The 25,239-nt window shown below is 45.4% G+C and overlaps 1 protein-coding gene across 11 annotated transcripts in view; it reads left to right on the top strand.

Annotated features, from left to right (window-relative positions):
* myt1lb (myelin transcription factor 1-like, b) overlaps positions 1-25,239 on the top strand; it is a 113,173-nt gene that overhangs the window by 50,448 nt on the left and 37,486 nt on the right. For 10 of the 11 annotated variants that reach the window (XM_076877244.1, XM_023153620.3, XM_023153621.3 and 7 more), the window contains one exon: positions 21,107-21,576. The exons of the other annotated variant lie outside the window; for it this stretch is intronic. In XM_076877244.1, the coding sequence (XP_076733359.1) occupies positions 21,107-21,576 (470 nt within the window). The remainder of the gene's footprint in view (positions 1-21,106; positions 21,577-25,239) is intronic. 11 annotated transcript variants of the gene reach the window in all.

A 25,239-nucleotide genomic window follows, 5' to 3' on the forward strand; every position in this document is an offset into this window, starting at 1 on the left:
TTCAGTGTCCTCTACTCGTCTTTGCGAGTTGTTTCCACCACAGTAATGTGTGAGTTTCACTTTGTCCTTGGCTGTGTGTTCGGGGGGTAAGATAAGGGTTCCTGCCTACCTATATATCAATAAATAATATTCCACCTGGAAGATTACTGCGTAGCCTTTAGCTGATATTCATAGATAGTCCAAGGTGTACTCTCCCTGCTCTCTCCCCCTCTCTTTCAGTCTTTCTCCCCCTTTTCTATCATTCTCACCTCCTCCTCCTCCATCCCTCACTGTGCTGCTGCCTGCAGATAGTAATTAATCAGGGGATCGATGGGAAGCCTATCTCCAGGCTGAGGCGTCTATAATGTCGATAATGCTGCTCGATGGCCTCTCTCCCCGGAGAGCTGATAGTCTTCAGGGCGAACACGCTTGACATGGGCCGTTCGGCTCTGCGTATGTGTGTTTAAAATCCTATTCAGCATGGACACTATATGATCACAGTTACAAATGCAGTGAGAGACAAATATAGTGCTGCGTAAAGAAATTAATATGAAAAACTAATAATTTCTAAGATGAAAACTGTTGATTTATGTGAAAAAATCCCCAAAACCAACACAAACCTTTTTGACCTGATTTTACTGATAATACTTTAAAGGCTGATTTTACATAATTTTCCATTCTTTCTTTTTAAAATATTCATACTTTAATATTTATCTACACATTAGTTTATATCCCGATCTGCTGTCCTTTGTTATTATATCATTGTTAGAGAATTGTTATAAAAAACAGAAACAAAATTGATTTAAAACCATAAAAATCTATGAATTCAATATATTTTAAGAACCGCTCCAGGTTTAATACGGCTGATCCATAAATAAATGTGTTTGGGTAAATGCTTTTATTGGACCAAGATCGAGTGCATTAAGTGTCTAGGTAATGTTATCAATATCAGGCTTGCATATGGTAAATGGACCTGAGTGACATTCACATGGCCCATGTTTCTAATAATCAGCGGATGTGCAGTAATCCCTGAACAGATTGTCACGGTTTTTTCTACTTTTAGATCGAGGTGATGTCATAGACAGGGGATATTCTTAATATGGTCAGCTTGTGCAAAGAAGCCCCACCCACCTTTGTTTAGGAGGGGCAGCCAATCAGAAGAAAGTTGCTAAAACAGCTTGTTTCATACAGAGGACGATCTGAGGAGCTGCACCGGTGTGACGTACAAAAGGATTATTTTGGACTGTGAATCATGCAAAGCTGCTGTAATGGAGTGACAATAAAGATGTTAAGGTTAAAAGAGAAGAAAAGATCCACTTTGGTGAATAACTGGCATGATAAATACAGCAGCAGCTGTGCTGTAGGGCACATTTCATCCACTCAGATTAACTTTATTTAAGTCGCTTTCATAGATTATACAGAATGTAAATCATTTGAGGCAGTGGGATCTCAGGTCTCAGCCGCAGTACACCAGTGGGGTCTCTGACTTTTCAGTGGCTTTTCAGTCACCATCAACTGGCACAGTAATCATAGATGTGCAGGATGGCTAATTGAAGTCAGAGTGCAGCAGAAAGGCACGCATATAGAGCATAATTCAGATTCATGTGGGAAGAAGCTGTTTAGAGAGGGTGCTTTCAGCATGTGGCCATTGCAGCTGCCTTCATCTGTGCGCAGCTAAAGCAGCAAAGACACTGAAGGAAAAGGCATCCTTTCACGTTTAAAGCTCCAATTACATGGATGAATTTCTTTTATGAAAGAAAAAAGCAAAGGTGGCTTTAAGAGAGGACCCCGTCTCCATAAAGCTCACCGTGAGATAGACGGGGAGGCGAGTTTGTGCAGACGGGAAAGCTCACAGCATAAACATTCGCTCCACATCTCCTCTGTCATTTGCATATTTACAGTCTGCCATGCTAATCATGTTTATTGGGGTGTATAAGAACTGCGCATGGGCTCGACGGCGGAGGACAGCTTTCTGCCGGAGACTGTGAGATATAAAAATTACCCCCAGCCCCCCCATTTTTGAAATAAATGGTTCCTCCTGCGGTAATCCAATTTCAAAAAGACAAAAAGAGCCATCTTACATAACTAGGACAGCACAGGCTTCTGCTAATTATGGTGTTAAGAATTCCCCTGATTTCAAACAAAGGCCAAGATTCGTGCAGATATTTTTATGTTGTGTTCAGTTCTTCATCCAAAAATGGAACTGAAGCTGCAAAATCCTGAGAAACTCAGTGCAAAAAATATAAATACATCAAGGAAATCAAATCCAGATTTGCTCGATTTCACTTTGAACACAGAGATTTCTGCTGTCAGTCCCTCTGTGCTTTATCTCTGAAGTGTTGAGAACAGTTAAGTAAGGAGGATAACGGCTAAAGCTCCTCATTTTTCCCCTGTCAGACTCCTGCTCCCTCACAAAAGAGATGAGGTGGTCACCGCCTGGCCGAGGAAGAGGGCTTTAGATCGTCAGCGTTAGAGCTGAAACGAGGCCAAACAGGAAGCGATTGACACGGCACAGATCCACTCTCCTCTCTTTGTCTCACCCACACGTCTCCCTCGTCCTTATAGCTCCACCATAGGCTGCGTTACACTGACCCACCCTTTTTTGCTCGGGGTCGTCGCTCCGAGCCGCCCACGGGCTCGAGCCCCTGCAGCCATTCTGCACATCGCCGCGGGGCTGACGGGCGCCGCTGCATCGATCCAAGAGCAGCAAGAATGGAAGTCTTTTCTTTCACCGCTCGTGGTTTTATAACACACCAAGGCACGCTGTGCACAGAAGATAATTAAAGACAGCTAAAATAAACATGGAGATATCACTTCATCAGCATGCCCGACTCTCCTTCCTCCTCTTCCCCTTCCTAACACTCTATCCTTTCCTGCCTCCTTCCCTGCCTTCCTTCCTCCCTCCCTTGCCCCCTCCCTTTTCTCTCTGGCAGAGCTAATTCCCTCTTCAGATGGTGCGGCTCTCATTTGCATACTTATCAAAGTGTTTGGACTATCCGACAGAAGCTGTAGGAAGGTGGGGTCATTAATATGTTAATTAGCCCCTTCGCTCCATCCTTTTTCTCCCCCCGCCTTTTAGATGCTGGCGCACCATCCGTATCCTCCACCTCTCTCAGCCTTTGAATGTTTGAATACCCTCAGAGGCCCTGCAAATACCATAAGACTCTGCAGACATGCACACACAGGGCTTAGGTTCACAACGACGTATAGAGAGTGCGTTTGCATGCATGCAGACAAATACACATCTGTGCTGTTGGATTAGCAACGTTTGAGTTTTGCATAGGAAATTTTAGCACCGTGTAATGATGTGGTTACAAAATTGAGCAAATATTATCAATCTTTGCCGTCAAGACAAGTTTGTCTATCTCAGTCACGGTGATGTCTGAATTTTAAGTAAGTGGAAGATGATATGTTTTCTTTTCATTATTATCAAACACAAAATTAAAGACAAATGTAAAATATATGTCTAAAGTAAGACTCTATTATTATTATTAGCACTCTGAGCTAACTATTTCCTAAAGAAAACACTGAGTGTTAATGCTAAGCCAAGCTTAGAAGTAACAATCAAGCCACTGAGTTGACTTGGAGGCGGTTCTGGTTGATATTCCCACCTGACCTGCTCAGAATCAGCTCATTTTAATTTTTAGCATTTTTAACACAATATATGCAAAATCTTACCTTGATACAATGAATAATTTCTGAGGTCCTTGAGTGTTTTTAATTTTTTTAAATCTTTGAAGGTCCCTGTACGGCACTTAATCTGGGATGATTGGGGGCTTGTCCGGGATCTTTGAACCCTGTCTGGTTTGTTGAAATGAAATTGTATTTGTTTTTCTGCGTGCACACTTGAAGTGGCTTTGGTTTTTAGTTTTGTGAATAATATTCTTTGGAGTGTCTTGTAGGTTTTGATCTGTGTTTTAGATTGATTTGCTGTTTGAGAGCTCCTTTGAGTGATTCATAATCAGTATTTCTACTTAGGCATGTTTGAGAACCTGGGCGCACATTGCCTTGGAAGCATTTCACTTGTTGGTTACCTTTTGGTTCTTGTGGAATCGAGTTCCCAGTCCCACCATCTGCTCGGGTTAAGTCTGTAGGTGTATGTTGTGGTGTGTTAATGTTGGTCCTGGTTTATTTCTTATTTCAGACCAGCATAAGCAAACCTGTTCTGGTTGTCATTGCATTTGTGGAAGCCTGTACTCCCAGTTATACTGACTGACATGAATAGACACGGTGTATTAAAAATCGCGAAAGTTCTGAAGTACAGTTTAATAATTGTATTCCCATGGCACTGTCACATTTATTTAAAAAATCACTTCATCAGGGAGCTAAACAGATTTCAAACAAACAACGAATCACCTAACTTGTAGACTGTGAAGGAGGCCAAACTGGTTTCCTATGAGCTCAAAATATTTGTCGTATTGAAATAAAAAACCAAGTCCCATCAGTCCATCTATTTGTATTTATCACGTGTTTGTATAGAAATACAGGCTTATTGGGCTTGTTGCTATCAGGCACCATGACTTTCAACCCGGAGACTGTGCTTTGAGTATCATCTCTGATCAATTTCAACTCAACCGCTCCATAAAGCATCATTTATTCTGGGTTGAGAGTGCCCTCTATGGAGCAGAAAGTCCAGACAGTGGGAGTTCCCCTTTGCAGGTATAGCAGTCATACACTGCGTATGAAATATAGATGAAGCCGCCACAATGTTGCTTCGTAAAATCCTGTTTTGAGTGTTCTGGCTGTTGCCATCTTAGCTTTTTGAAGACCTTCCGGTCCTTTTTGACTGTAATGGGATCATAATTTCCTAAATGAACATCATGTCATATTCAATAAGACTAGAAATAAACCATAAATGCATCAGGAGTCTTTAATGTTTACTGAGCTCACAGATCCATGAGCAGCAGGTTCGTTTTATACAATCTGACGAGTCATCCCTGCTGGACATTGGCTTCAGTTTTCAGACTCTGAAGCGTCACATACCCAAACCCTAACCCGGCTTTTAATTACACTCTGTGGCAGAAATAGGTTGTAATGGTAGCCCACCTCTGAGGCTGAAGCTCGTGTAAAGCTTCACTCTGAGTGCAGTGCCAGCCTTCAGCAGGACGCCGTTAATGAAGAATATGTCCTGTACATAAAGGTTGGAGGTCAGAAGTGGAGTCATTCAGCAGCAGCAGCAGGACACCTTGTTAACTCAGACTTATCTGCTCACGAGCAGAGGTTAACGGGTCTGTTCTAACAAGGTTTCTATGGTTAGTCAACACTGATACAGGTGACTGAAGAAGATGCTGGCAGTAATTAAAAATGACAAGGGGAAGTTATCAGCAAATGTTGGCGCAAGGCATCTTGGGAATTGCTGTCCTTGATGCTATTTAAACTCTGTGGTTTGAGCACTAGAATCCACATAATCGTAGCGTTTATTCAGCCGTACGCTGGCAAACAAAGGCATGTGGTTCCTGAACGCGAGGCTTGGAAATAAATCAACATTTTTGTGTGGAAACAGAAAGGTAAGCAGCAGCAGAGACAGACTGTTACAACATCCTGCTCACCGGATTTGATTTCAGCTTTTCAAGGACTTGAACAAACAGGATTCACTGAACGCACTCACTTTAGGGAGACTTTCTTTCATGCTTTCACCTCTGGCTTCTGCCATTGTTTTCACAGAGATACCTGCAGTAAATTGGGCATAAACATCAAGAAGTGTTGTTTTCCAGCCCTCGTTCTTTTAAACGTTCTCGTAGAACAGGCCGTTTTGATATTGATGAGCGAAGAATGAGGACGGTAGGAAGGGAAAGGCAAAGAGATTAGGCGAAACAAAAGGTGAGATGAGAGAGCGCTCACCTTGTTCTAAGCAGCAATAAAAGCCTCGCTAATCCACCTGGCCTTGCCTCTGAGGACATATTTCTCTGTGTGCCAAACGGAGAGGGTGTTCAATTCAACCCACACAGGGCAGACTTAATAATTACTCTCGCTTTGAACGCAATTTCCTGGCTGTGGGGAATGATTGACAGATTGTATCCATGGTGTCAGGGGGGCCAGCCACGCCCACCCTGACTAAGGTAGAAATTAGAGAGCAGCAGGAGCTAAATTACACCTTAGCAGAGACCTCTGGCAGGAGGACAGGAGGGGAAGCATGATGAATGAGAAAAAGATCAGAACGGAAAGGTAGCGGGTGAGTCGCGTGGGAGCACGGAGATGATTGGAGGAATGGCTCGGAAATACATTTGAGGCACACGCACGCACACACACGGATGCTGGTAGACACACAAAGGCTCGCGCTGAGGTAATGGGTCTGCAGTACTATTGGAGTGCAAAGGGAGAGACACTTAAATGCCATCTCTGCAGTTGGGATGCTATTTACTCCCTCTCCCTTGCACACAGCCGTCTCTGCTCTCTCCACTATGTCATGCTCTCAAAGCACTCAGACTGATATGAGAGCAGCGAGCGGCCGGCAGAGTGGCACAATGAGTCTTCGGGTATCTACAGTGGAGGAGCTCAACAACAGCAGGAAGTGCACAGAAAGAGTGACGGATCGCTGCAAAGCAGAGAATAAATCTGCAGCGTCCCTCTGAAGAACCTCATTTACTCGTAACGTAGAGAAAAGACCCAAAGAATGATCTGCTTCCACAAATATCCTCTTCCTTTGTGATTAAAAACACATCGGTTATCACGAGCACTTCAAAAGTGAGACGTTCCTTCGTTGCCTCCAGCAGTTTGTGGGCTGATTTCTAAGTGAAGGACGAATTGAATGAAGCCTGTTTTCCCACCAGGAATTTGATTTCCAGGTGAAAACCACAGCCAAACATTGAACGTCCAATATTTGAAGGGCGGGGTTAATGACTTTCACTGTCCATTTGCAGGCGCTCTAATACAGGCTCGAGGTCAGCTGTTTCATCCAACCTCCCAAACTGTCCGACCTGATTATTTCATTATGAACTACGACCGTGATGAAAATAAGCAAAGCAAAATGAAATGCTAACCTGATGTGTTACACTAAAGCAGAACAGTACTGACTTTGTCCTGCACTAAATCAATGACTTCTCTGTAGTAATAGTCAGTAGCAGTACAGGCCAATCAGACAGCAAGCTGCAGCTGTTCAACCCCGTCACACCAAAACTGTCCCTGAGTAACATCTGGAAACTACTCAGCCTCATCTTGTCTCACTGTTTGACACATTTTGTTATGTAGGCCGTCTGAAAATAGCCTACAAGCTGCTGAATCTACAATGTGAAATTCTCTAACAGGAAATTCTAAGTTACAAATACCCACCTTAACCATAATATTTAGATTCAGCTAATTGGACTTTCTCATGGTTTGTCACGTATCGTGTCACGCTGTCATCTACGTTGGACGCAGTTCAACCAGGAAACTTGAGTTGTGAGTGGTTGATTTCTGCGCTCGCTAGCAGAGTACTGTGGTCGTAGTTTGCTTGGAAGATGCAGACTTGTCTGCAAACACTTGCTGAGTGGCAGCGAAACACCAAAAAGTCACGCAAACTGAAAATGAGACAGTTCGCCTTCAAAATAAAAGCTTTTCAGAGTTTCACTTGAGATCGTTAATTTTTGTGTACAAATTCCATGCAAACTGGTGGTGACCACGGCAACCGTAGCTGCCAAAGGAAAGAGGTTTTTGCCAAATGGGTGGAGAATAGAAACTGGTGACCACTGTTTGGCAGGCAGTTGCAGAGCAGTCTTTGGACAGGTTACATGGTTAGTGACAAGTTCTGGGTTTTGAGCCATAAGTGACCATATTTGGATCAGAGGGTGGAGTCCTACTTTCAGCTCCATTCACAGATACTAATCTAATCAGTCCGCAGTAACATCCAGACAAAAATTCACTCAGCGAAACTGGAGCTCGGACTTGTTGGACCATCTCTCAGTATAATTAGCTGCACAGCAGCCATGTTAGTCAGATATTATATTGGTCAGATGCTTTAAAAATACTCCAAAAGGAACAAACCAGTGTTTGTATGTAGACCTGTTTATTTCTGCTGTAAGGTTGGACATTTTAACATGGGAGTCTACAGGGACTGATTATATTTGAAAGACAGCTTCAAGTGGCCATTAGAGGAACTGCAGCTTCACTTTTCACCCCCAGAGGTTGCTGCTTTGTGCCAAACCACTTATTCCTCCTGATGGTCTGATGGTCCACTAGGAGTCAGATGGTGTACTGTAGGTTTACCTCTATCTGGGTAAAGTGCTTCCATCCTGGCTTTAAGGACCCTCGACTGGAGCAGAGCCTTCAGAACAGGCTCTTCACCTGAAGAAAGAGAGGGGACAGAGGCGAGGGGCAGCTCACTGACACACATTCGCATCCACATCTACATCGGCGCTCTTAATGCGATCACACACGCACACGCACAACCTACTTCACATGTAGAGCAGCATTCCCAGCTGAGTGCCGCTCTCCAACCTGGCAATTTGAGCGGAAAGAGAATCCAGCTAAAGTACACAGGGCGTCATGCTGATTTCACAACAGGGGGGTTGAATGGCAGAATGGCCTCACTACAGCCCTCGTTACTGATCCGGCAAGATCCGACTCATCTGTTTCAATAGCACTCTATCATTTGCACTTATGTGTGCATGCACAAGTGGAGGCAGATTGCACGAGTCCAAATTGTTCACTGGAAATGCTGCTTCTATGTGACGCAGGACCAATTTCACGCAGTCAAACCTGCACGCCACGAGCGAGCGACGAGCACACGGAAACGCGTACCCACAGCAACATCTGACGGGGATGTTTTTGGGTGACATTTAGTTTCTAGGTTGCACAAGATGCTTGTATAAATGAATCATGAGTGAATCTGTGAGGTGTGAATAATAGATGGGAGGAGAGGTAAAAACAAAGGAGTGCTGTTATTATTTGTTAATAAGACACTCTGGAGCATCACTAACTAGATCTCATTACCTCCGTAGTCACAGGCATGTATACACACACATTTTCCCACACACCACATGCCAAACTCATGCACAAGTCTCTCATCCTGCATGACTATTTTTACCTGTGAAGCCTGCCGTTGCCTAGCGCTCTGTAATTACAGCCCACACTCCACCAATGAGTGATTAGAAGCAATGATGGATGGGTTAACGCTGTCACCTTAGGATGCCATGGTGCTGAGCTAATTATACGAGCGTACACGTGTCACATACCTGATAGCCCTCTCAGCCTTCTGCCATAACTCTGGAACAGGTGCGATAAAGGTGGACGATGTGTCTCCTGTTAATCTGCAGATAAGGCATGATGAAGTAACGCCGCAGCTGATTAATAGATCTCCGTGGCTCCTAAATGAGTTCCTTTGGTGTCACTTGGCACTTTAAATTTGCCTCATCAAACATCTGCTCCTGCGGCGTTACCATTTGTAGGCGGCCACGAGTTTTCCACTTAAAGCCAGCGCCCTGATTTCATCATCATCATCATCATCATCATCATCATCCTGTGTGAAAACACTGCCAAAATATATTTGGAGATTTTCACAATTTCAGTTTTTCTTTTCACCGCCTGAAAAGCTATGGATTTCCTGTCATATATGGACTTTCTGTCTCTGCATAGACAATGTCTGTGCAGGATGGAGATGGAGCGCGCGCCTACTTATACATGCAAAGTGTGTGCGTGCAGATGGGGGATGTGAGGGGTTGCGTTTATGATTGCCACGACTGCAGCTGGGGCTGTGGGCTGAGTAATTGCCTGTCTTGGTAGGGGGAGCGTGGTAGCGAGCTAAAAGTCAAGTGCTCTCTTCCTGCTGTAGACCTCATTTGGATTCCACATAGCTAGCTAGCAAGCTAACGCCAGCCTTGGGCCTGTATTATTCATAGCTTGACAGATAGCGCTCACTAAAAGCATTGGAAGTGGGCCAGGTGGTGATGGAGCGACAGGGGAAGCAGCAACACTGCACCTCGCTCTCTGCCTGGCAGGAAGAGAAACAGATATGGAAATTGAAGATACAATGGAGCAGCAGAGAGATGAGCAGCTTTAACAGAAACAGGGAAATGCTAAGTGGGATCGGTACAGAGATGAAGAGAGTGAAGAGGTGAAGAGGGGACGAAAGGAATCAGACAGAATTATCTGAAGGCCGCGTGAAGCTAAAGGACAGTGCAACTACAAGACATTAAAGCAAAGATAGAAGACGAGCGAGCTCACCGCAAAATGGAGAGAAGACAGAAGCAGAGTGACTGTGAAGAGAGAACGAGGCAGCCATCCACCCCCGCCAAGCTCAGGAACCCCTCTGCCTCCATGTGCAGAACCAGATAAGGTCGCATTAATCAAAATCTGCCACTTCCCCTTCCAAAAAAACACCGTCTCTGCCATCAGCCCCCCTCTGTGATGTATCTGTCACCGAAACAGAAATTTCCATATTTAATGGGAAAGCTTTATATCACCAAAAAGACAGTGTGGGCTGAGGGTGAAAGAACAGAGTCGGTCGGATCTGTCAGCTCTGTCATTAGCTTCTACACTTTAGACTTCATGTGGCGCCTCGGGGTTCATTCGGTTTGGCTCCGACGCAATTGTTATCATTCCCGCAGTATGATGACGGAGCCGGTCAGACATCGGTCGCTGTCACGTGCAACCAGAGGAACTATGGTGTAAACAGCGCATTATAAGGTTACTATTTCCTGTTCCTGTGCCTACTGCACGTCAGAGCAGTGAGTCCTTTTTCACTCAGTGAACTCCTTCATGTGAAAATGTGCCCGTTTTAATTCATTTTAAACTAGATTTGATTCAGCTTTACGCTTACTTCACCAGTTAGTATATATTTAGTTTACCACATGTGAACAGTCACAACCCTTTACTGCTCCATTTAACAGCTATTCACTTTGTTAAATCACCATTTTCAAAGGTTCAGTCAATATGTTTTAGCTAACTATTCCACTATTATTAGCTGTTAGCTATTCTTCTAGCAGGCAGTGTTCCAGTCTCTGGAAGCAGGATGAACTCCGCTTGACATCAAGTCACTGAAACAGTTGACTGTACAAAGTGTGACCATTATTGTCTTAATCCCCCGTAGATATGAACAGTTAGCCATGTCACAGAGCTCAAAGCCTTTTAACTCTGCTGTGGCTTTATTGCTATTAATATATTTGAAGGAAAACCTCATTAACAGCTGTTTTTATCTTAGCCACAACAAGCATATGACTTTGTGGAATTTGGTGCATCATTGGAAATTAAATACTTTATACACTTTTTAAAATTCGATCAGCCTTAAACATCTGCAGCGGTAATATTGATCCATGTAACACTGGTGTGGGACATTTGTAGAATAATTACTATTATTATAATCATATTATTACTACTACTATTAATAATTGCTTTTACTTTGAATGCGTTATGTGCAGTTTGCCAATAATGCAGTTTTTTATGCAGGGAGGTGTTTTCATCGTGTTTTATTTGCTCCATATCAGTCTGATATGATTCTTTAATTGTGCAGAAATGTGAGGATGCAGCTGAAAATGATGAGACAGGATTATTAAGTTGTTTTAATTCTGGTCATTTTTATGTTGTTGAAAATTGGAGGAAGATGGGAGGGGCTTAAATCATAATGTTAGCTGGTTGTTTCAGTCATCTAGTGTTGGTCAACAGTTATGACTGATATTAGCAGCACTACTTTTAGCGAGTTCACCATTTCTGTCACTTTTTACATGAGTGCATTTTGGCTGTTTCCACTGTGTATCCTTTACTTTTAGGCAGCTTTCAGCTCTTCATGTTTACTCAGTTGTTAAACTGTAATTTCTCGTTTTGTGAGATAAGTTGAATTTATCAGCCTAGGATACTGCAGACGTACCCCCTGGGGTATTGGTAGGCCTAAATTCCTGTGTGAGAGAATAACTGTGCATTTTTCTGCTGTCTGTTGTTTCCTTGTATGAACCTTTAATGCATTTTAAAAAAGCCTTTGAAAGCATTTCAAAGCCAGGGCTGCTAAATGTACAGTGGCACACACATGCGACTTCCTTTTTGATGACATTTGTTTATTCCCCCTTATTTGCCTCCTGTGCATATTATGACAAGCCTGCAGACTACCTTTCTGACATCACCCGGCGTCAGATAAACAGGTGGTGTTTATGCTTTTTTCATCCTCTTTTTTCTTCTTTTTTAATAACCGCATCCCTGAGGAAAGACATCAAAGGAAATAACAGATCATGTGCGATGAGCGCGGAGCGTGCCAGGGGGACATGATGGGCATGAAGAGGGGAGGCGGGGGGCAGGCAGCTGCTCAGGGCCAGCTTCAGGCCCGGGCACATCCTGACCCCTAACCCCTGAACCCACCACCAGCCCTCCCTTCCCCCCCGCCTGCCTCCTCTGGCCAGCCCTTCCCTTAGAGCAGCTGCCAACTAAATTACATCAATGTCAAAAAGCCCTCCTCCTCCTCCACTGCTGGAGAGACAGGGCTTAGTAAACATGGCACAGAGTGGGAATCACAATGAAACACACAAAGGGCAGACGCTTTATTCTGAACGCCAGTATTCGGTAAAAGATGAGGCTGGTGTTTCTTGTTATTGTCGACAAATCTCACGAAAAGAGCGAAAGCAGCCGTGCGTCGGTGCATCCATACGTTCTCTGTTCTCCAGCTGCTCCGTGGCTCTCAGCAGAAAGTCTGCTGGTTCCTGCTGGAGATGGAAATCTGGAGAAATGGGACATGAAGATGTGCACTTTGATTTAAAAAGACAGCTTCGTGCTGCAGGTTTTAGCAGTATATCCAGTATAAGGAACAAATCTGCTCATCCGAATAAATGGGCTAACCACGAGAAGGAGCTCCTTTCCAAAATGGCAGATAGGCCAGCAGCTAACTCACCGGCTTCCCTGTGCGCTCCTCTGAGTTGAGGGTGATTGATTGAAGTCATTACACTTGTGGAGAGACTCCTTACCTGGCTAATCCAGGAGTGATTTTAGCTGCAGCATGACAGATAGCCACATTACACCCCCTGATTCTGCTGCCCGATGAGCTCCCTGCCTCCAGCTCTGCTGGAACATTATGCAGAGTAGCTTGTACGATAAACACAGATCAATAATCGACCAAATCTCCGACCTCGGAGTTAATTCAGGGGCCTCGAAACACAAATACTTCATGATATATGATAAATACTGCATTTGTGCTCAGAGTATTTAGTTATTTACTCACAATGAGGTACACAGTAAGTGAAAATCACATGTCATTGTAGTTATTTCAGCTTCAGTCCAAAAGACTTTTTAAGCAATTTAAATGTTCACAGCGAGGAAAACCCGACAGTTGTGCTAAAGTCACGGCGCGCTGCAGTCACCTCCATGCTTTGTTGTAGGCTGGTCACAGAGCTGATGTTAGATATTAATTTTCATCTGTTCAGATTTATACAAATGGTCAAAATCACCCACACGAACATCATCGACGACCAACAGGAGCTCTTCTGTTTCCCCACAGAGCTTCTGCAGCATCTTCTTTTTCTTTTCGTTTTTCCAGAACGAACCACAGCAGACACAAAAGCTGCTTCTGCTTCTGAATTTCCACCAGAAGCATGAAGGGAAATCATCTTAAAGGGACTTTAGCTGCAAAAAGTGACCCCGTAAGATCCTATATCTCTGCAAAATCCTCTACTCTCTGATTAAAAACTGACTCTTGGCTGTCTTTAGATGTCTTCCAGTGTGTGGTAGGCATTAGTTTAACGTAACCCAACAGGACAAAGAACAACCATTGCAGCTCTGAAGCTATAAATTTCCTCCTTCGACTCTTTCGGCATTTCATGTGGTACAACGAGAAAAACCCCGGCCCGTCTTGTCCCATCACAGCCCCATAAAAGCTCCATAATAAAGACACGGAGATGCTCCTCGCTCAAGCGTGGTGCTCAGGCTGATAAGACGAAAGGACTCAGTCCACCATCTCCCAGTAGAGAATCATGGCCTTAAACTTGGAGGTGCAAATGTTTGGACCAGCTGCTTCACACTCGACCGCATGCAGATGGACACACCATGATGCAGAAAGCATCTGTCCATGAAGACCACAAACAGGACTGTGGACAAGTAGCAAACACCCACCCAGAGCCAAACAGCCACTGAAAGCATGCTTGACTTTGGGTCAAGGACACAGATTTATGTCACAAACCTGACCAAAGTTGAATCTACATGTAATGCAGTCAGATCAACGCTGCATAGCTATCGACCCAAACTGTATTAGCAGTGTCCAGGAAAAAGAAAAGAAGTCCAGCTGCCTCCGTGACCTGGATGACTGAGCACCGTGCACACACATGTACCAGGAGATGTTAGCGTATGAGACCACGGCAATGACACTGAGCATTTTAGGAATGAGGGCGACTGCAGGGAGATGTTGCTCAGCACACGTGAGGCTGATTTCTCGCCACTGTTGTGCGTCTCAGCCGAGCTGAGCTCCCGGGCTCTCGCCAGGCTCGGGATAAAGGAGGAGACTCGACAGGCAGCGGGGAGTAAGGACACCAGCCAAGGCTCGGATAAAATCAAGAGCAAGAGTTAACGGCAAGAGTCGAGGCAGAGCAAGTGGAGTATTTGACTAAAAGTTGGGTTTAGTAGCTGCAGGCTGCACGTTAGAGCTGCAGCAGCGAGCAGACATGAGCAGAGAGTCTTTGGGGGCCCGCTGCCTCTCAGCCTCTCCACCGCCGCGCCCGCTGTCTGAAATCATTTAAATTACCGGCTGAAGAAACGGGGACTGTGGCATGTTAATGCTTCCTGGAGAAACGAAACACGAAAAGATTACAGTTAAATGATGCTTTCATTATTAACGCGTGTGCGTAAATCCAAGTGGACATGGAACTGCAACACCTACAAACATCATGTAAGTTTCCCTGACAGTGAGGATTATTCCAAGACCGCTGCTCCGAAGTAATTTTTCATGAGCTTTAGGGCAGTCTGACAGTTATTCTGCTGAATCTGTGTGTGTGTGTTGGGGTGTGAATGGGTGATAGCAGCTGATATCCAAGCTGGAGCCAGAAAACGCCCCAAATTGCAGCGTCTGCCATGCGCTGAGCCTCCTGCACCGAGACGCTGCCTTTTGTTCTCGGCTGCTCGCGGGAGAAGCCTGACAGCTCTGAAATGATCCTCTCTCCTCTTTCACACTCTCACACACACACACACAACTCTTCTTCTCATTTCAACTCTGCTGCCATAGATTCCCCATATTTCTGCACACACACAGAAGACTGGAGGACATGCATGCAAACATGCACAGAAACATACATTCTCCCTCTGCCTCCCTCCTATAGCCTCCCATTTTGCTCCCCCATTTGCTCTGCCTCCCTCTCATTTTTCCTTTCTCCTCGCTGGCTGGCGGTGAGGATGGTGAATCCCTCATGGATTTCTGGAGGGTATCACCATGGAGACAGGGCTCTGCCACACATGTCTATAGATCCTCCTGCTGGATAGGGAGCACAGTTAGAGGTGGTGCATTCCCTCCATCTCTGCTGTGCTCTGTGGAGGCAGACAGAGAGGCTGCGAAGAATGAGAAAATGGGAAAGGAGGTGGAAATATGGGAGGAAATCCACGGAGCTGAGTGTTTCTTTAACGGTTCTCAAACGATACTGAACATCAAGAACATTCTATGCTGCTCTTTAAAGGGCTCTGCGTGACGTTAAGAGAACATCTACATGTTAGTTCCTTTACATTACATTTAGTGTGTTTCAGGTTCCCACGTGGTTCCTCATTGGCCCTTTGGGAACATTTTGTTCAGGACTTCATAAGAATCTTCTTCTAGCTATTGGAAATGCTCAGTGCAGCACTACACACAAGACATGTGGGACCTACAAAGAACGTTCCCTCATGGTTCCCCACTGGTCCAGGTCGGTCCTATGCAGACGTTCCCTGTAGAGTTTAAAAGGGAATTCTGTTTTTCCTGTTTTAAACTACATGGATGACATTTGGGATGTTTAGAGAATATTCCAAGTGGTTCCATGAGAACAATAACGTACTGAGCATGTGCACATATGAGGCTCAGCTGTTCTTATTTAAACTTTCCAGTTGTTTTGTTTGTTAGTCTCAACGTAACATGGATGGTGAATTTGGGATGTTCAGGCGGTGTTCCCACATGGATCCATCATTCCCATGAGAGCGGTCAGGAAAGGGTGTTCAAAAACTTCCATATTAAATTTCTTTATTGGTGACATTACACAGAGGACATCAGCATATGTTTCCACGTTGGACACGTGAGAACATCTCAAACATTCGCATATGGCTCCAAGTCGGTCTCATGAAATCGTTCTTATGTGACATTTGTTTCGATAATGTTCCTGTATGGTTCCCGATGGGTGACGCTGAGAGGTTTCGAGGACTTAATCAGGATGTTCACATATGGATCTAAGCTGCTCGTTTAATGTGCGTTTAAGAGGATGTCCAGTTCTGTTTATTCATGGGTCACATGACAGCGTAACACAGAGGACACCTTCAGGATGGACGCCTGTTGGTAAAATAAGAAAATCCCTTTGAGAAGTCAAGAACATTTAATATTGTCTCAGTACAACGCTGCAGTGTCAAAGGTCAGCTATGTGCACATGAAAACAAAAAAGTCCCCACTTTTAGATGACGCTGCATGTGTTTGTTTTTTTTGTGCAGGATTACACAGGAGATATTTGGGAGCATTTAAAAGACCTGATGGGGTCTGAGTTTGTGCTTATTTCATGAACAACAAGGGGACAGTCAAGTTGTTCTCGGGATTTTCAGGGAACCAGTCTTAAAGTTCCCTTTCAGGTTCCCCAGGATGTTTGGAGAACCTTTAGTTCTGCTCACGATGCGGAGGCAGACACTCAGTGGACTTTTGGACGTTCTAGAAATATTTAGGAGACGTTCCCTTTCCACAGAGTGTCTGCATCGAGCAACTTCACAATTTAGACTCCCGGGATGTTTTGGGAATGTTTGCTGGCAGAATGGATGTTGCCTAATGTTCCAGAAAATTCCCAATCACAGTGCTGTGTTCTTTAAAGAACAGTGGGATGACAGACATCAAAAGTGTTCGTCCCTGTAGGTCACGACACTGAAGTTCGGTAACCTTTTTAGAACCTTCTGTGACTCTAAATGAGGATGAAGGATGCTGACCTGTAATGTTATTCTAAAATATGAGCCGAGAAAGGAGCCGGGGTGAAAACAGACAGAGAGATTTGAGGTGGGAATGTTTGGTGACAAGAGGAGATGACGAGGGAGAGAGGGAAAAAGCAGCAGCAGCTGCCTCATCCGTGCGTCACGGAGACAAATAGTGTGTGATGCTAATGACTGGCTAAAGCTTTTGCCCCTGCTGCGAACAGCCGCTAATATGACTGCTAATAAAGGCACCGTGGAACGCTGTCGCATTCCAGCAGTCGCTCAACTGTCACCCAAAATTAGCCAAACAGGAGCTCTCCCTCTCCTGCCGCCACCCTCCCCCCCGCCTCACATTAAATCGCAGGGAATGGGGCCCTCTCCGTATCCAAAAGGTTTCTTTTCTGCATTAAAAGGCCACTTGTTCACACTGTAATAGAATTTGTTCCATCTTCTAATGCCAAGGATGCCCACTCCATGAAATATGAAGTGGTCTTTTTGTGATCTGAGGCTCTTTTCTTCTTTGATTACTACCTCTCGTACGGCTCACTCTTCTTGGAGGACTTTGTGATGCTGCCGGGGGGACAAAAGCAAAAGCAAACTCAGGATGGTGCAGTATTTTCTCATCGCCTTCCTTTGTCTGCACAGTGACTGCAGAATTTCTTTTTAATTATTTCTGGAATTTTAATTGCCAAGTGAAGCGAGTGGGATGCAGTGCCTGTGATGACGAACGTCGCAGCCAAGGTCACACAGCGATGGAGCCAGGGAACGTGGGATGGCCGAGCTGCGGAGGCTTCCTGTGGCTTAGTCATCGTAGGGCAAACAAACCTTTCACCGTGTCACAACGAGCTGACGGCTCAGGGACGAGAGGACACCTGAGAGCCGGGCACTCTGTATGCAGCGCTCCTCAACGGCAGCGTGATTAAAAGTCATTTACATAAGAATCTGTGTGGCTGCTCTCAGCGAGCCGGAGCTCTTTAATGGCATCCAAATGTCTGTTGGACCGTAGGCGGAACTTTCAGCAGCGTCAGGTTTTAAAGCTTGTTCACGCTCTGCTAAAAGGCATCCCTGTTTGTACAAGCCTGACCCGAAATAATGAAGCGCACTCGACTCCTTTTAAAACTACAATGAAAAATACACAAGCCAGCAGTTATTATTTGCTATCCATTAGCTGATGTTGCAGAGCAATTATAGCAATTCAACAGCATTGTTTTGATTCAGGTGTAGTCACATTAATACCTGTCAGCCACTGAGCCGGCGCTGAATGCTTGACAGCAAACACCAAGTCAAACGTGCTCCGTGCAGCATTTTCAGGTATTAAACGCTTTTTTATTGCCAATTTGTGAACACAGGATAACGCAGTCTAAAATACGAGACATTGCCCAACTTTTGTTTGTCTGAAAATCCAGGAGATAAAAGGCTCACGCTTGTTCCCCGAGAGCCTCGCTGCAGTGCTTCCCAACACTGAGCGACGCTGGCTAACGTAAGCTTAGCAATAGAGCCGACTAATCAGGACGTCACCAAACGACCGCAGCAGACTCCACAAAAACCAACACTGGTAGCTTCAGAGGCTTCAGATGAATACAGAGAGCTAGCTAAAGCCTCGGTCACTCAGGCCTGAGCACTGACTGATAGCCGCCACTTGCTAGGGGAAAATGAACCAACTGGCTGCAACTGGTTCCTGGTGGTACCTGTGAAATAGATGGTGAGACTCCGATAATGCAAGCCTAGAGACCAGTCAGTAATCCCATGGTAACCACCAGTCGCTAGGGAAAAATATATATTCCCTGCCTGGTTGCTGGAGGTGAAATAGGCTGCAAATCCTCTGCTGTCGTCGCCTGTAGTTTTCTAAAAAACGCTGTGAAAACATTGATGCAAACTGGAAACAGTGACCATTTACCTTCAAAGTAAAAGATGCACCTATTGAAAATGTTTAGTGTCAGCGGTGACGCTAGACTTTTACTTTGAAGGAGAACATCTCAGTTTCTGGTTTGCGTTGCACTTTTTCGAGCTTCACTTCAACTCAGAGAGCACGAGTCAAGTGTTTGCAGATCAGTCTGCATCTTCCATGCAAAATGTGCATGTCAGCAGCGGCAGTGTGTGAGCAACCAAAGCAATAACATCGAGGGTTTTGGTGCTGCACACTCTTTGCAACCCAGTTCACTTGGCAACAGCCAGCGACCTCAAGCAACCACTCACCAACCACTCACCAACCACTCATCAACCACTCACCAACCATTCACCAACCACTCACCAACCACTCACCAACCACTCACCAACCATTCACCAACCACTCACCAACCATTCACCAATCAGAGGCGTATGTGACTGAGGCCTCAGCCCATCTGCTGTGTTTTGGGGAGGGGTGGCGCTGCTGTCAGGGGCGCTGCTTTGAGTGGATAAGGTGGGCACTTGTAGTTTCAGCATGTCAAAGGCTGCTTTGTTGTGTCTACACTGACACTTGGGCAAACAGTTTTTATGCTCTCTCAGCTGCAGGACAACATACATGACATAGAGAACACGCAGGCCGACGGTATCCTGCACACGGTGCTGCACTGGTCGCCTGCAGGACTACTTCACTGCTAAAATAAAGGTGGAACTGCAGGACTAGAAGACAGAGGGAGGGAGGAGGGGTGAGGTGTTTATCTGCTTTTCACACCGTTCCCCCACTCCCCCCACTCCTCCCACTCACCTATCCCCCCCTCCTGCCAGCCCGCCTGCCTTGGCAGCCGCTAACCTGCTGGGACCGGCCCTTGATTTATTTGGAGAGGGCGCTGGAACAGAGGGGCTGGGATGAGTGGCATTTTAATGTGCTTTTGAGATGTTTGGTCACAAGCACTATTGATCACTGTGCTGCAGCACGCCACCGCCCCCTCCCTCACTGTCCTGCAGACCTTCTCGCTGCCCTGGGGGAGAGGTTGTCAGGCAGGGAATGAGTTTCCATGTGGGCTTAGATTAATGAAATGAGCCCCCTGGTTGCGGGGGGTGCAGGGGGTCAGACCATTAAGGAATTTCAGGGCTGGGCGAGATTGAGCCTGCCAGCTGACTGACTGATGGGCGAAAGAAAGAAAGAGAGAGCACAAGGGAGAGGATATTGGATGAAGCAGAGGAAGAGAGGAAACAAAAAGGGGTACCTGAGACCGTCTGACCACTGCGATGAGTTTTTCCCAGCACAAAAGTAGCTCACAGTGACTAACAGTTGCCATTTTCTCCCCTCGCGTGCCGCCTGTGCCATTCGTTCACATCAGGTCCCACTCTAAGTAGCGCAGAACCCGGGGAAACATCCAGAGGTTGTAAAAATGGGAGCCAGGGATATTTCACAGCCGAGTGAACATGCCCAAAGCGTGTTTAGCTCTCTCGCACTCGGGCCTGGACAGGGGGTTTATTTGATGGCCAAAACACTCAGCAGAACTCATCATAATTCTGACTGTGTGGTGCTTTTGTTCTAACGTGCCAAATGTGCGTGCGCAGCCACGACACACACGAACGGTCGCACACACGGGCGGCTCGGGGGGCCCGGTAGGAGTCGGGACTCTCCGAGGTTTGATGAATCAAATGGATTAAGCCCCTGTGATCAATAGCCGGGGCAAATACACAGATTATCAGATTATCAGATTAGGATCTGTCCCCCTGCTGCCGGGGGGAGCCGGAGAATACATTAAAACCCGAGGTGCCTCGGCAAGATTCAATTAATCAGGCTACAGGTTGTCTGTTTCCCCTTACAGTCAATTCCAGACAGGCAGATGTGTTTTGCTTCACTTGGGAACAAGGACATATCAGTTTGGAACAAAGCGTTTGCAGGGCATGCACAGTGATTTTCTCCTGCCGGAAGAGCAAACTGATGGTACCTGAATATCAATGAATGTGGAAACTAAACCAGATCTTCTGCTTTTTGTTTCCCTGCACAGATAGAGAGTCGACATCTTTGCGTTTTGTTGTTTATCAGTTAATGAGTGCGTGTCTAATTAAGGCCGTTTGGGCAAAGTTTGATCTTCTGAATATTTCTTTGCTCCTGAGCGATGTACTATATAACCACAGCGTCGCAGCACAGGCCCCGGCACAAACCAGAGTGAACGTTTATGGGCAGGTGGTGCTAACGGCTAACGGCTGCCCTCTTATCTCTCCTCTGCAGTGTGTACGGCTGCCCTCTGGCCAAGAAGAGGAAGAGCATAGACAGACAAACCTTGGAAACATCCCCAAAGAGGAGCACCTACCTTGATGACATGGACAACTCCACAATGGAGGAGTGCTACGAGACGGACGGAACCGAGGAGATGGATGACCGGGAGGAAGAGGAGGAGGAAGGAGCTGTAGAGGATGAGGAGGAGGAGGGGGAAGTGGAGGAGGAGGAAGAGGAGGAGGTAGAAGCCTACATGGACTACAATGTAGAGCAAATGGAGCACGAGGACGGGGAGGTGGAGACAGGGGATGGAGAGGGGGAAGAGGAAGCAGAGGAGGAGGAGGTAGAGGTGGAGCAGGAAGAAGAAGAGGAGGGTGATGAAGGAAGGGTGGTGGAGGCAGAAGAGGAGGAGGAGGAAGGAGTAGAAGAGGTGGATTATGAAGACGGAGAGGAGGAGGAAGGAGAGCAGAATCAAGGGCAAGGTGAGAGCACCGTCATTTCCACCTGTTATTGTTATTGATGATTAATTATTGATATAACGTGTTAGGCATAATGGGTAAGAGTACCTTCAGTGAAGGGTTTAAAGGCACGTTTTAATGCCACTTTCCACTGAAGCAGCGGCTGTGCAGGTCCAGCCGGCCCCACAGGCAGCAGCTTACTGCTGCACAACAACTCCCATCGTTGTGTTTGAGGTGGGAGGTTGTGCCAGTTCTCATTTTCACACACACTGCCTCAGAGGAGGTGAGTCCTCTGACTCCATGGAGAATGACATTTTGGTCTGGTTCTGTGCATTTCCACCCCTAAAACACTGGTGCCAGTACTGCTGTTAGTGGATATGGGAGGGGTGACTGGAAGAAACTCATCAGTGATTCACAGATGCAGCCCACAGACTCTGTCCTCCATGACATAAAGTATCCAAACAGTTATCAAGCCTGTCAAAATGTAGGCTAGTTCGTCTGGTTATAGAAACGTTGTCACAGTGGAAACACACCCTGCAGCAGCGGCCCCCCAGCCTTTTTTGCCCCACAGATGGTTTAATGTCACGCAATATTTTCACGACCGGCCTTTAAGGTGTTGCGGATAAACACAACAAAATAAAACAATATGACCGAGACAAAAACTGTGGTATTTGGTAAATATAATAGTAAACATGAATTCACTGTGTAATTGTGTAGCTTTATTAGCAGCGTCCTTCTGAAATGCACCAACAACACTGACAGTAACATCCTCCTCTCTGCCCCTCCTCTCTTCCCCTGTCAGGTCGCTATGGTAACGCGTAAATATTTATTTCAAAATAAGACGAACAACTACAACACAGGAAACTGAATTAACGATAAAAACCCTGAAAACCATAAATTTCACACCCGTGAGTTGGTACCAAACGACTCAGGGGCCGGTCTGTGGCCCAGGGGGTTGGGGACCACAGAAGCGCACCCAGGTCCAGTGGACACGGTGCCTGATCTAGAACTGGTTCCATGTATTTCTGCCTCAAAAAGACCAGCGCCAGGCCCAAACAGCTGGAACACGTTTGCTCGGCTCAAAGCTGGAACCGAGGTTACGCATGTAACCAAAAGTCAGTGGCGAATGAAAGGGCAGCTAGTAACTTCACCAGTGACTGCCAGATGCAGCTCACGGATGTTAGTCACCATTTCTTCCCATGAAATTTGCAGGAAATTCTGGTGCTAATGCTACAAACCTGTAGCAAAAATAGCCATCAACAGGTGAGACAGGTAACAAAGCATGTGTTTGAATAAATAACGTTTTAGTGTCTCTGCATTAATTGGAAGGTTAAAATTTCACTCAGCACAAAGGCTGATCATGGCAGGAAGATTATAAACGAATGCAGGCACTGTGTTCCCATCATTGCCATGTTGGTTATTTTGAACTATGCCTAATGAGCTATAGGGAGCATAGGCATTAAAGTGACCTGCAGCATACCCACCTTTATTGTTCCTTTTTTCCACTCAGTTAAGACATAAACTACAAAATAAGCATCGTGTTTTACTCAGTAAGACTTTAAACCAGCGACTGAGACCAGAAACGTATCAGAGCAGTGTTTATTGAGCTGAGATGTGAGGCCGGCAGCAGGCTCGCTTTCATGTAGACTTCTATACAGGGAGTGCAGAATTATTAGGCAAATGAGTATTTTGTCCACATCATCCTCTTCATGCATGTTGTCTTACTCCAAGCTGTATAGGCTCGAAAGCCTACTACCAATTAAGCATATTAGGTGATGTGCATCTCTGTAATGAGAAGGGGTGTGGTCTAATGACATCAACACCCTATATCAGGTGTGCATAATTATTAGGCAACGTCCTTTCCTTTGACAAAATGGGTCAAAAGAAGGACTTGACAGGCTCAGAAAAGTCAAAAATAGTGAGATATCTTGCAGAGGGATGCAGCAGTCTCAAAATTGCAAAGCTTCTGAAGCGTGATCATCGAACAATCAAGCGTTTCATTCAAAATAGTCAACAGGGTCGCAAGAAGCGTGTGGAAAAACCAAGGCGCCAAATAACTGCCCATGAACTGATAAAAGTCAAGTGTACAGCTGCCAAGATGCCACTTGCCACCAGTTTGGCCATATTTCAGAGCTGCAACATCACTGGAGTGCCCAAAAGCACAAGGTGTGCAATACTCAGAGGCATGGCCAAGGTAAGAAAGGCTGAAAGACGACCACCACTGAACAAGACACACAAGCTGAAACGTCAAGACTGGGCCAAGAAATATCTCAAGACTGGTTTTTCTAAGGTTTTATGGACTGATGAAATGAGAGTGAGTCTTGATGGGCCAGATGGATGGGCCCGTGGCTGGATTGGTAAAGGGCAGAGAGCTCCAGTCCGACTCAGACGCCAGCAAGGTGGAGGTGGAGTACTGGTTTGGGCTGGTATCATCAAAGATGAGCTTGTGGGGCCTTTTCAGGTCGAGGATGGAGTCAAGCTCAACTCCCAGTCCTACTGCCAGTTTCTGGAAGACACCTTCTTCAAGCAGTGGTACAGGAAGAAGTCTGCATCCTTCAAGAAAAACGTGATTTTCATGCAGGACAATGCTCCATCACACTGTCCAAGTACTCCACAGCGTGGCTGGCAAGAAAGGGTATAAAAGAAGAAAAACTAATGACATGGCCTCCTTGTTCACCTGATCTGAACCCCATTGAGAACCTGTGGTCCATCATCAAATGTGAGATTTACAAGGAGGGAAAACAGTACACCTCTCTGAACAGTGTCTGGGAGGCTGTGGTTGTTGCTGCACGCAATGTTGATGGTGAACAGATCAAAACACTGACAGAATCCATGGATGGCAGGCTTTTGAGTGTCCTTGCAAAGAAAGGTGGCTATATTGGTCGCTGATTTATTTTTGTTTTGTTTTTGAATGTCAGAAATGTATATTTGTGAATGTGGAGATGTTATATTGGTTTCACTGGTAAAAATAAATAATTGAAATGGGTATATATTTGTTTTTTGTTAAGTTGCCTAATAATTATGCACAGTAATAGTCACCTGCACACACAGATATCCCCCTAAAATAGCTAAAACTAAAAACAAACTAAAAACTACTTCCAAAAACATTCAGCTTTGATATTAATGAGTTTTTTGGGTTCATTGAGAACATGGTTGTTGTTCAATAATAAAATTATTCCTCAAAAATACAACTTGCCTAATAATTCTGCACTCCCTGTACAGTCGGACAAGCCGCCCTCTGCTGGCCGTCAGAAAGAATGCAGGTGAAGATGCTGTCTTTGCATTTCAACTCAAAAGCTGAAAAAGCTGTTTAAAATCCAACCAGTGCACAACTGTGTTGAGTTTGTGGAGGATAAATTGTTCCTGAATCATGGTGAACATCTCAAGAAGTGCTGTGAAAGCCAGACTAGCAGCGGTTGCTGTGCTCAGCTAACCAAATTCACTGCCAAACACAGAAATAAGAGTATATTAGTTGGGTAACAGTTTATATTTTCTACTCATAAAAATGGCTCCATTTGCTGTTTCTATTGCTTTTAGTGCAGCACTTGTTCTGTTTGCGGTTTTTAGGGGTGGGCGATATAAACGATATACGATAGAAACTATATAAATTTGGCCAACGATAGAGATTTTGACTATACCGCTCTACCGCGATAGGGCATGTTAATGATACCATCAAGCTGCGCCTGT

This window comes from Maylandia zebra, linkage group LG19, assembly GCF_041146795.1.
Source record: "Maylandia zebra isolate NMK-2024a linkage group LG19, Mzebra_GT3a, whole genome shotgun sequence".
Taxonomy (NCBI): Eukaryota; Metazoa; Chordata; class Actinopteri; order Cichliformes; family Cichlidae; genus Maylandia; species Maylandia zebra.